This window comes from Macaca nemestrina, chromosome 4 (assembly GCF_043159975.1).
Source record: "Macaca nemestrina isolate mMacNem1 chromosome 4, mMacNem.hap1, whole genome shotgun sequence".
NCBI classification, from domain to species: domain Eukaryota; kingdom Metazoa; phylum Chordata; class Mammalia; order Primates; family Cercopithecidae; genus Macaca; species Macaca nemestrina.
In genome coordinates this window covers 110,418,771-110,431,828 of record NC_092128.1, presented here as the reverse complement: position 1 = coordinate 110,431,828, position 13,058 = coordinate 110,418,771, and the positions used below count along the sequence as shown (strand labels likewise).

The 13,058-nt window shown below is 36.6% G+C and overlaps 1 protein-coding gene across 2 annotated transcripts in view; it reads right to left on the bottom strand.

The window, feature by feature from the left end:
• The window catches only part of LOC105497753 (cyclin dependent kinase 13), a 136,775-nt gene that overhangs the window by 38,977 nt on the left and 84,740 nt on the right, over positions 1 to 13,058 (bottom strand). For both annotated transcript variants that reach the window (XM_011769080.3, XM_011769081.3), the window contains exons 6-7: positions 11,549 to 11,738; positions 9,696 to 9,752 (exon numbers count right to left, since the gene is read on the bottom strand). In XM_011769080.3, the coding sequence (XP_011767382.1) occupies positions 9,696 to 9,752; positions 11,549 to 11,738 (247 nt within the window). The remainder of the gene's footprint in view (positions 1 to 9,695; positions 9,753 to 11,548; positions 11,739 to 13,058) is intronic.

The window sequence follows — 13,058 nt, the reverse complement described above, 5'->3', positions numbered from 1 at the left end:
GGCTGGAGTGCAGTGGCGTGATCTTAGCTCACTGCAACCTTCACCTCCTAGGTTCAAGCAATTCTCCTGCCTCAGCCTCCCAAGTAGCTGGTATTACAGGTGTCTGCCACCACACCTAGCTAATTTTTATAGTTTTAGTAGAGATGCGGTTTCACCATGTTGACCAGGCTGGTCTTGAACTCCTGACCTCAGGTGATCCGTCTGCCTTGGCCTCCCAAAGTGCTGGGATTACAGGCGTGAGCCCCCACGCCCAGCCACCACTCAAGATTATTAAGTGAGAAATACATATATAAACTTCCCATTCTTTAAGCCACTAACTTTTGTGGTTCTCTTTGTTACAAAAGTTTAGACTATCCTAACCAACAAATCATTCATCCAGGTGCTTAAGCAGAAACCTTACAGTAAGGGGTAGAGGCAGGGATGTATCTCACAACACATGCAACCATCAAGTTCTAACAATTCTATATCCTTATGATATAATTAATCTGTCTTTCCAATACTTGTGCCCATTCCTTGGCTCTAGCTATAATCATCCTATTTAGATTTACTGCAACAGCTTTTTTAAGTGATTGTTCTTGCTGCCAGACTTGTAAGGCCAAACCACTTTCCAAAGTGCAATCAAAGTGATAGTATGAAATAAAACATGAGTATGTTATGTCTATAGTACACATTGCTTCCATCTAGAGAATATCTACACAAGGCCTATAAAATCCATTATAATTTGGTTTTTGTTCCAATCACACTAAACCTTCAGTTCCCTGAGGGAGGTGAGCAAATGTTCATTTTCCAGAGAAAGGGGATAAAGCCAGGGAGAGAACAGAGCTGGCAAGAAAACTTTAAAGAAGTTAGTGGTGCTTTAATTGTATTTTAAATATTTTTAATAAACTATTTTTAAAAAAGCTTTTAAAAGGTAACAATGACAAAAGACAATGAAAATGACCATTACTAAGGACAAGGAAAAACATCCGATGATTTATTCAAAAATGTTGCAAAATAGGTACCATGCCTCACTTTCTACCTCTCTAATGAAAAAGAAGCAAATATTGAGAAAGTGAGCAGACAGAAGTATTTAATCATAAAAGCAAGTTCCAAGGTAAGTGGAGTTAGAAGAGAATAAGGGCAATTTCAGGTATCGCCCAATTCAGTAATACAGTAGACAATCAAACAAAAATCTATGTAATGATTAGGATGTTAATACTAAATCTCGTTAACCGTTTACAAATGTAAAGACAAAAGTAAAAGAGACTGAAACTATGTTTTGGCTCCAGGAAATTTAAAGCCCAGAAAAATTAAACCACGTTGTAATATGAAAATACATTATCCAAAGAGAGACAAATAAAAGAAAATCCATCTGGGCATGGTGGCCCATGCCTGTAATCCCAGCACTTTGGGAGGTGGAGGCATAAGGATTGCTTGAGCCCAGGAGTTCGGAACCAGCCTGGCCAACATGGTGAAACCCCGTCTCTACTAAAAATACAAAACAAATTAGCCAGGTATCACGGTGCATGTCTGTAATCCCAGCTGCTCAGAAGGCTGAGGCATGAGAATTACTTGAACCCAGGAGGCAGAGGTAGCAGTGAACCTAAATGACACCACTGCATCCTAGCCTGGTCGACAGAGCAAGACTCTGTCTCAAAAAAAAAAAAAAAGAAAAAAAGGAGAAAAAAAAACCCATCCAGAATCTTCAAAAATGAGTATTTCAAACTTGCTCTATTAGATTTGGCTACCAATTTTCAACATCATAGAGATGATCTTGTTTAGATCACACAGAGAAGCAGCAAACTGATGTGACACTACATATACGATGTTTTTTACTTTCATGGATTAAAAAACAAATTACATTCTCGTGATGTGTCTATACCCAGTATTTGCACAAAAAGCAAATTAACTCACAATGAAAAAGAAACAGGACTGAAAAACATATAGTCAAGTTCTTAGGTGTTATCACACAAAAAAGAAAAATCTAAAAATGAAATGAACCACTCCAGTTTATTTACATAATTAGATCAATTCCAAGCAATAAACTCAATAACCCAGAAACACACACACACACACACACACACATAGTCCTTCTGCCATTAAATTGGAAAAACAAAATTTAGTAACTTCAATAAGTTGTTATTGGATGGCAAGAAACTAAACTTTGTAAAGACCCAAAAATAATGGTCTCAACGTTAACTATTGTGCATTTCAATTTTTACTTTTTTTTTTTAAAATAGAGATCTCACTATGTTGCCCAGGCTGGACTCAAACTTTTAGGCTCAAGCGATCCTCATATCTTGGCCTTCCAAAGTGCTAGGATTAGAGGCAAGAGCCACCAAGGCCAGGCCTTCTGCTAAATACTTTCATTTGTAAATCTCATTACTGTTTTTGAAAAGAAGGCAGACACTATTTGTCTGTCTGCCAGGAGAGTAACACCTTCTTTTGTTTTTCCTTGAACCTTAAATGATTAACCAAATATTAAAATTTAAAGTCAGGCCAAGTGCTGTGGCTGACCCCTGTAATCCCAGCACTTTGGGAGGCCAAGGCGGGCAGATGACCTGAGTTCAGGAGTTCAAGACCAGCCTGGACAACATGGTGAAACCCCGTCTCTACTAAAAATACAAAAATTTGCTGGGTGTGGTGGCAGGCACCTGTAATCCCAGCTACTTAGGAGACTGAGGCAGGAGAATCGCTTGAACTCAGAAGGGAGAAGTTGCGTTGAGCCGAGATTGTGCCACTGCACTCCAGACTGGGGCACAAGAGCGAAACTCTGTCTCAAAAAAAAAAAAAAACATTAAAATCATCAGACTTTAATAAAACTTTCATGTGAAAAATTACAAGTAATTTTAAATATCTGTTTCTATCAAAATATTTTTTGTTTATAGATTTCTCACTAGATATTTCAAGAGCTTTCAAACTGCTTAAAATATAATTAAATCCAGTATGACTAAGGGAGATTCAGAAGTAGAAATATCACATAACTTGCTAATCTGCTGGAAGATTAAAACTACAGCATACCTCATTTGTCAAAAATATTATATTTGGAGGATGCAAAGACAAAAAGCAAAATTCAGCAGACCCTTTACTACAAAAGAACTCTAAAAATTGGCATCAGCCTAATGGTACCTCTAAAGCAGACTTGAGAGGCCCCTAGAGTTCTCTACCTGGAAGACACTTCTAGGAAATAAAGGCTGAATTCAGAGTCTTACCAGGGAAGCACTCCCATATAATGAAAATAATCTGACAAAAGATCCTGAGCTCTACTACTTATTGGTTGTGTATTGGTTGTGCTTGAAAATGCACTTAAGTTTTCTAAACTTGTTTCTGTATCTTTAAAATGTGCATAAGAATAATGATACCTACATTATCCATCTCAACTTTCTTTTAAAATAATTCTTGTGAAGGAAACTATGTATAATAATGTACACAAATGTTAAGTTTGTTCTTTCCTTTTCCTTTCTTTATAAGCAGTGACTATTTATTGAAACTCTGAGCTAGGCACTGTGCTAAGTAAGCACTAGCAGATGGTTAAACGAAACAAAAATACACACTTATAGAGCAATTAATAACTGCACTTATTAGAGCAATTAAGTATGGTGGTAGGCTGGGTGTGGTGGCTCACGTCTGTAATCCCAGCACTCTGGAAGGTTGAGGCAAGTGGATCACTTGAGGTCAGGAGTTCGAGACCAGCCCGGCCAACATGGTAAAACTCCATCTCTACTAAAAATACAAAAATTAGCCGGGCTTGGGGTGCACAACTGTAGTCCTCTCAGGAGGCTGACGTGAGAGGATTGCTTGACCTGGGAGGCAGAGGTTGCAGTGAGCCAAGATCTCGCCACTGCACTCCAGCCTTTGAAAAAAAAAAAAAGGTGGTAATATAAATTATAATCATGTACTATAAATAATACATAGGATGAATAATATACTGTAAACACATAAAAAAAAGATGTGCCCAACGATGCCTGTGGGATTCAGGACAGATTTCAAAGGAGGTAGGGCCTGAATTGCACACTGAAAGAAAAAAAAACAATTTTGTCAAACTCAGGTGGGAAGCATAATTACATACAAAAAGAAAGCTTATGTAGATTCACAAAGGCACTCAAGAGCACAGCAAGTTTATGGAACTACAAATAGTTCAACATTGCTATTATCTGGGGGGCTGGAATGGCAGAAGACAAGAACATAAGGGAGAAAGACCAGACGACAGAAAAACCAATACAATTCTATTTACAATGGCCTATATGAGAAGGTGACTGGGTACCTTTAACTAAAACAGGAAATAAAGGAAAAGGAGTGGACATTTTTCTGGGGAATGAAATAGATAAAGGTTTAATTTAGGGTACCCAGATCACCTGGGTAGAGATTTCCAATAAACAAAAGGTCTGGAGACCAGAAGAAAGACCAAGGATTGGAATTCAGTTTTGTAAGTATTTGGCAGTAATGTCTTGGATGACACTCCCCCAACAGAAGGAAGGGGGAATTCTTTCCACTTTATATGCTCAAAAATGAAGACTACTCCATCAGAGCTGAAGAGAGAACAATTTAATCTTGATTTTACAGTTAAAAGTCAGTGATCCAAATGAGATCTCCTTTCCTGAAGCTTGTTTAATCTTATTATTTACTGTCATTCACCTGTTATTAGTAATTTTTTTTATTACCATGGTTCCAATCTTTGTCTAGTGATTCTCAGAAGATTGTTTTATTACCCAGAATCCCCAACTCCCTGCACTCATCCATATCAGGAGGATCCTCCAGATGAGGATCACCTTCTCCCAGATCAGAATCAACCAAGCACTTGCCATGAATGCAGTCAATGTTTTAAGGAACATAAAACACAAAAGAATAAAATACGGTAATACTGCCTTCCTCTCTCATTAATACCTTCAACTTTGGGAAAATTTAGTTTTGCTTTCAATAACAATGTTCTGAAAAGCCACTAGATGGCGATACTGCCTTCAAAAAGGTGTGTGCGTTTTGGGAGGGTGGTATTAGTGAGCTAGCATAATACTTTAAGGCCCTTTTCATTTTTCCCTTCTCTCTCCTTATTGGATCATCATACAGAAACGTAGTATGCTTTCTGGTTATTGTTTAAAAATCTATTTTATTTTGATCACAGAAACATTATTAAAGATACATTTTTCAGGGCCGGGCACAGTGGCTCACACCTGTAATCCTAGCACTTTGGGAGGCAGAGGTGGGTAGATCACTTGAGGTCAGGAGTTCGAGGCCAGTCTGCCCAACATGGTGAAACCCCGTCTCTACTAAAAATACAAAAATTAGCCGGGCATGGTGGCAGGTGCCTGTAATCCCAGCTACTCAGGAGGCTGAGGCAGGAGAATCACTTAAATCGGGGAAGCGGAGGTTGCAGTGAGCCGAGATCACGCCACTGCACTGCAGTTTGAGTGACACAGTGATACTCTGTCTCATAAATAAATAAATAAATAAATAAAGTGTTACATTATAGTTTCTTCTCTAGAAAATGAAGCTAATTTCAATTAATATGGAAAACGTTTTTTTCACACAGGACAGTCACATGAAGAGAGAAAAATACTCCATCCTTTTGAAAACCACTTGAGCAATGACTTGGTAAAATAAAAACTAAGAAGAGGTAAACACTGTAGCTGTCAGAAAAACCAGACTTAAGAAAAGATACTACAAGATGAACAGTTAAACGAAGAAATGGGGTAAAAACCTCTATTCTCAAGTTTTAAAGTTCCCAATGCAGAATGGGACAAAGTATAAATACCAATGTTCAAAATGAGAAAATGATTCAAATCGAAAGAAATAATTTTCCCCTCTACTTTTAACCCAGTGGTTCTCTTTCTTTCTTCAATAATAGGCACATGACAGAGCAGATCCACATTGGCCACAGACCCCCTCAAGTGCTAGCTGTAACTCCACCCAGTTTTCCTCAAATTCAAAAAAGGAACATCCAAAATCTAATGAGAGCTGTGGTTGATGCTATTACAGTGGTAAGCTGAAATCTGCTCTATTTACAAACAAAAAACCTTACACAAAATTCTTGAGCACTTCAGTTATTCAATCTATATTAACTACTTAGAATATAAAAACACTTCAAAGTGACTTTATATTTGCTTGAGTATTATAGTAAGGCCCTACCTGGCTCTCTATAACGAAGCAGAAATATGAATGAAAAATCATTTGTTGTATATTTATCTCAAAAAATATCTAGAAAATTTGAGACAACACAATCTGTTAAAGGTAGATTTCTTTTAAAATCAGTATGTTATTAAGGTTCACTAGAGCAATATATGTATTTTAAAGGTATTCCATTATATTAAGCCTACTCCAGGAGATTCTAAATAAATCACAATTATTCTCTTTAAAAAAAAAAAGAGAAGCTTTAAAGGAGTATATAAACCCCATAATGATAGGATATTTGCTCTTAAAACAAAATGACAGACTGAATTTTCCTCTTACACATTTAACTGAGCAGAAAAATTCAGTATATATTACCCAAAGATGCAAAGTTATTGGACTTTAAAACTCTGGTTCTCTAAACTCAAAATTTCTACATCAATCTCGCAGGGCAACAGGGACCATGGCCCAGTGAACACGCCACACCCCTGGCACTCCATTGGAACCCAAATTATATTTTAAAATGAAAATGAATAGGAAAATTGAGCCTGATAATATAAAATTTGGCTTTATAATCAGCTTTTCTGAAACATATCTATTCCAAATGTGCACAAATATCTGCATATCAAGAATCTATTAGATTAAAATGATAATTAGCTGTTTTCCATTTCATAGAAAAGGATTTACATAATTAACGACAGACACAAACTTGTATTAAGCAAAATCTAACTACAGTGAAATCTCAACCAGCTTAGCAGTTAGAATTCTTAATTAACCAGAACTTGCCCAAAATAATAGCCACATTAATTTAGTTATATATATGCTTCTCAGCTGGGCATGGTGGCTCATGCCTGTAATCCCAGCACTTTGGGAGGCCAAGGCAGGCAGATCACTTGTGGTCACTAGTTCGAGACCAGCCTGGCCAACATGGAGAAATCCTGTCTCTACTAAAAAATATAAAAATTAGCTGGGCATGGTGGTGCGCGTCTGTAGTCCCAGCTACTCGGAAGGCTGAAGCCAGAGAATCGCTTGAACCCGGGAGGCGGAGGTTGCAGTGAGCTGAGATCACGCCACTGCACTCCAGCCTGGGCGACAGAGCAAGACTCTGTCTCAAATAAAATAAATACATATGCTTCTTAAACAGCAGAAGAAAAAAATATATACTTCAAGTGAAGCTTTGGATTAAGTACACATTCAGATCAATTTTTTCTTTCAACTTCTACCAAGAGGCACTATTACATATGATAGAAAGAATAAAAAATTGGGAATTGAAAACTTAGCTATACACCCTTGGCTCTGCCAACATTTTTTGATCTTTAAAGTCACTCAACCCTTCACAATAGCCAGGATAGGGAATCAACGTTAAGTGTCCACTAAGAGATGAACGGATAAAGAAAATGCGGCCTGTAATCCCAGCGATCGGGAGGCTGAGACAGGAGAATCACTTGAATCCTGGAGCCGAGACTGCGCCACAGCACTCCAGCCTGGGCGACAGAGATTCCGTCTCAAAAAAACAAAACAAAACAAAACAAGGAAAATGTGGCATATATGCACAATGAAATACTATTCAAGTCTTAAAAAAACAAGGAAATGCTGTCATTTATGACAACATGGATGAACAAGCGCAATGTGTTAAGTGGAATAAGGCAGGCACATAAAGACAAATAACTCATCATTTCACTTATATGTGAAAACCAAAAACCCTCAGCTCATAGAGGTAGAGAGGAGAGCTGGGAGTTACCAGATGCTGGGCATAGGGAGTATGGGGGGAAGATGCTAGCCTAAGGATATAAAAGTTCAGTTAGACAAAAGTAAATTCAAGAGATTTATTGTACAACTTGGTAACTACACTTAATAACAATGTATTCTTGAAAACTGTTGAGAGTAGATTTTTAAGAGTTGGCACACACAAAATATGTGGGGTAATACATATTAATTAGCTCAATGTAGCCATTTCACAATGTATACATATTTCAAAATTAAAAAGAAAGTAACTCAGCCCTTTCTGGGTCTCAATTCTCTCAAATGCAAAATGAGGGGTATAGCTTTTGAGCTTTAAAACATTTTAAACTTAAAAAAAAAAAAACACTCATACGACCCTTTCCTAAAATAAAATGTTAATTTTAAGTGTAGCAGTCAAAACAACTAAAAACCAAGTAACTCTGGTGAAAGTCAGTACAGAGGACTGGAGGTCCAATCACAAAACCCCATCCACAGAACACTTTCTTTCCTTTCTTTCTCTCTCTCTCTCTCTGTCTCTCTTTCCTTCCTTCGTCCCTCCCTCCCTCCTTCCTTCCTTTCTTTTTTTTGGAGACAGTCTTGCTGGAGTACAGTGGTGCAATCTCGGCTCACTGCAACCTCCACCTCCCAGGTTTAAGTGATTCTTGTGCCTCAGCCTTCCAAGTAGCTGGGATTACAGGCGTGCACCACCAAGCTCAGCTATTTTTAGTAGAGATGAGGTTTCACCATGTTGGTCACATTGGTCTCCAAGTGCTGACCCTCAAGTGATCCACCCGCCTCTGCCTCCCAAAGTGTTGGGATTTGTAAAAGCATGAGCCACTGCGCCCGGCCCACAGCACACTTTCTGAGGGGTTTCATGGAACTTGAGTGGATCCAAAACATATCACTTATAAACCTCTACTCTAGAGCACTATATAATGAAAATACTTTCCAGAATTATGTTACAGGCACTGAAAGATTTAAAAACATAGACTTTTTACTCTGAAAAATTCAAACGAGAGTTTTTGTTTATTCCTTTAACCAGAAAAAAGCAAAGATTAAATGAAAGTAAACATCTATTCCTAAGACTACAATCAACTGATGTTTCACTATATTAAATTATGGTGATACTAAAGAAATGACAGAATTGTCATAAAATAATTTTAAAATTCTTTAAATATATTATTTCAGAGAGATATATATATAAAAATAAAGACAAGAAAGGAATGGAGTAAATGGACTAAAGATTTATTAAGCAAAATTAATTCTATATTTTATTTACATAAAACCTACTATTGCACAAAAATATTTTATTTTGAAATCCCATATTAGTTCTAATAAGACAAGTCATTTCACTACCATCAGGCACAAAGAAAGCCAAGTTGGGTATATACTCAAACTTTAGCCAGAAAATTTCTACCTTTTTGTGTCTTATACACTGAACATCCTCACAACAGTTGGTTTAAATAAAGGGTTCTAGGGAGTTAAAAAAACAAAGAACTGTAAATATAACAATAAAACCTGTGTAAAATAATAATGAAAACAAAGTTTATAAGTTTAAAAACGCAATTTAAAAGGTTTTCATTAAGAATATTTAATATCTGAATACACATTAGAAATTTAAGTATAAGTTCACTTCAGTCACAATTAAAGATGTACATTTTTTAAAAATCATTTTTACCTGTGTTAAAGATCAATTTTTAAATTGAGATAATGTGTGAAATATTGTAATTACAATAATCAACCCAATATGGTATAAAATTTCAGTTTTTTATGTACTAACCATGAAAAGTAAATTTCTCTTTTAAAAAATAAAACTATCAATAAGGTATTCTTAGTATAGCTTCAAATACTAAACTCTAATATCTATAATATTCATTTGAAGGTATGCTTACCTTTCTTCTGAGCTATACAATCGAGCAAGTCCAAAATCTGCAAGTTTTATCTGCCCTCTGGTAGAAAAAAGACAAGATGAACAAAAAGTATTAATTTACTCTAAATTGACAATACACATTTATATTCTATGCCTAGAACTGATAAGAAAAAATACCTATGTAAACGTTAACTCTGCTCACACTTCAATATCATCAAGGTAATACAGGTAAAAGCAACTAGTGGATAAATTCACAAAACAAAAAAATAAACAAATCCTTGGATAGTCAAACTTACAGCAATATGATTATTATAATTACTGTATTATAATATTAGAATAGTATTTTATTACTATTCAGTTCCTATTTAGAAAAGCACACTTCAATGGAAACAAAATAAAACGAGATCATTTTTATTACTTAGCAGTAAGACAAATTTCTTGTTCAAGGTAACAGTGCACAAGAACTAAGTGACATCACTTTTAATTTGTTTAATTCTCCAGTTTTAGAGGGGCTAGGTGCATAGAACACTGTCTATTAATTAAAATCAGAACCAGGCATGCCTTATTTAAATTAACAAACAGTACCAATTACAAGAGAATTACCAGGGTTCAAATATAAGCTGTTACGAATATAAGCTTATTTACATAAGTTTTAAATATGTACATAAGTTTTAAATATGTGAATGTGTATGTGTGTGTACACACTTCCAAAAAGTTCACTTTACAACTGTGACTGTTTTTTTAAAATTTTCTAAAATCTATTCTTAGCCTAAAGCTGAAATTATATTGCTATTAGATGATCCATTCACATTACTTGGAAAAATAGCAAACAGAAAAGTAAACTAAGTATTATTTTATATGCATTACAGACTATTATTGGATTTTTTTTTTTTGAGACCGAGTCTTGCTTTGTCACCCAGGCTGGAGTGCAGTGGTACTATCTCAGCTCACTGTAACTCCACTTCTGGGATTCAAGCGATTCTCGTTTCTCAGGCTTCCTAGCAGCTGGGATTACAGGCGTGTGCCACCACACCGGGTTTATTTTTGTATTTTTAGTAGAGACAGCTTTTCACAATGTTGGCACAGCTGGTCTCGAACTCCCGGCCTCAAGTGATTGGCCTGCCTCATCCTCCCAAAGTGTTGCGATTACAGGCGTGAGACATCCCGCCCGGCCACTAACAGATATTTAACACAACTTTTGAGGTATCCCAAGCTATAATATTGGTGATTATTTTTATTTTTATTTTTGAGCCAGAGTCTCGCTGTGTCACCTAGGCTGAAGTACAGTGGCATGATCTCAGCTCACTGCAACCTCCACCTCCTGGATTCAAGCAATTCTCATGCCTCAGCCTCCTGAGTAGCTGGGATCACAGGTGTGCTCCACCACGCCAGGCTAACTTTCGTATTTTCTTGGCAGAGACAGGGTTTCATCAACATTGGCCAGGCTGGTCTTGAACTTCTGGCCTCAAGTGATCCGCCTGTCTCTACTTCTCAAGGTGCTGGGATTACAGGCGTGAGCTACTGTGGCTGGCCTGATTATTTTTAAATAGTTTGTATAAAGTAAACTAAATTTTAAATATTTTTTTAACATAATCAAGGTGCAACGTCATGTAACACTGTATCTTTTCTTTATTTTAAAAATTTTAGATTCGGGGGTACATGTGCTTGTTTGTGACACGGGTATTAGAAATGTAATAGTAGGGGTTAGGCTTCTAGGGTGCCCATCCCCCAAATGTTGGACACTGTACCCAATAGGTAACTTTCAACCCTCACTATCCCCGACATTCCCCGCCGCTACAGTTTCCAGGCTATTCTCTCCATGTACATGTCCATGGTAAAACTCATTTTAAATATATATAAAGTTCATAACCATACCTATTATTTAGAAGGATATTGGAACATTTAATATCTCTATGCAAAAAGTTCTTCTTATGACAATAATCCAGACCCTCCATGAGCTGTCTCATAAATGACTTTATGTGATTTTCATTAAAATGAACCAAGCCTGATTCCAGTAGTCCCATCAGATCATGGTCCATATATTCAAACACCAGATAAAATGCACCTAAGAATGAGAATAATTAATACATTAAAAACTTATTCCTACAACTTTTCTATAAATTCACAATTTTTAACAATAAAAGGCTGGTGGAGGAAGAATTAATCCTTGAAAAGAAGTGTTACTTTGTTACTTTAATAACATTCACCTTTCTCTCTGGACTTAATAATATCAATAAATAAATCCCAACGAAAACATCTAACCTATTTTCTTCTCCCCTCCAAAAAACAGTTACGATTAAAAAAAAAAAAAAAAATCACCCTGCTGTTCTCCATATTGTATAGTTTCTAGGTGCGATTAATGTTTTAGACATCAAATTGTCTCTTAGAAGCTGAATAAAATCAATATAGTTTATCAAAAAATTAAAAGCTGGTAAAAGAACTGCTTTAAAACAACAACAAAAAAAAAGAGTGCAGGCCAAGAAAGATGTTAGGTGACTTCTAAATGCTTCAATAAACATGTAATTTAATTCTGTTTATACAGCTCCAGAGTACCTAAAGGCAAGAATTTGAGGAAAAACAATATAATTTGAATTTACAACTTTATTTTATAAAAAACAGCTTAGTCCTTCTACAAAAACCTAAAACAGCACATAGCACACACACACAAACTATACAAACATACTTATGAGAGATTCAGAAATCCTAAATGAAACTTACACACAAACTGAATGAGAAATAGAATTCATTACATTTGTGAAAAGCAGAAAAACTAACACCAAGACAAAAAAAAGGCATCTGAACTTGGTTCAGATAAGTTCCTAATTTTTAAAACAGAGCAAAGAACTCTTGGTAAACTTGCAACAGGAGTCTTTCTTAAAAGTTTATTATGGTACCTCTCTGAAACCAACAACCAATGTAATATTTAATAGGAAAGGCTAGGTATTATGTATGAGATTAAAAAAAAAATTCCCAGTGGCTCACGCCTGTAATCCCAGGGCTCTGGGAGGGTGAGGTGGGCGGATCACGAGGTCAGGAGATCGAGACCATTCTGGTTGACACAGTGAAACCCAGTCTCTACTAAAAATACAAAAAATTAGCCAGGCATGGTGGTGGGCGCCTGTAGTCCCAGCTACTTGGGAGGCTGAGGCAGGAGAATGGTGTGAACCAGGGAGGCAGAGCTTGCAGTGAGCCGAGATCGCACCACGGCACTCCAGCCTGGGCAACAGAGTGAGACTCTGTCTCAAAAAAAGAAAAATCAATATTCAAAAAGCAAAAGATGGCCGGGCACTGTGGCTCATGCCTATAATCCCAGCACTTTGGGAGGCTGAGGCAGGTGGATCATCTGAGGTCAGAAACATGAGACCAGCCCAGGCAACATGTCGAA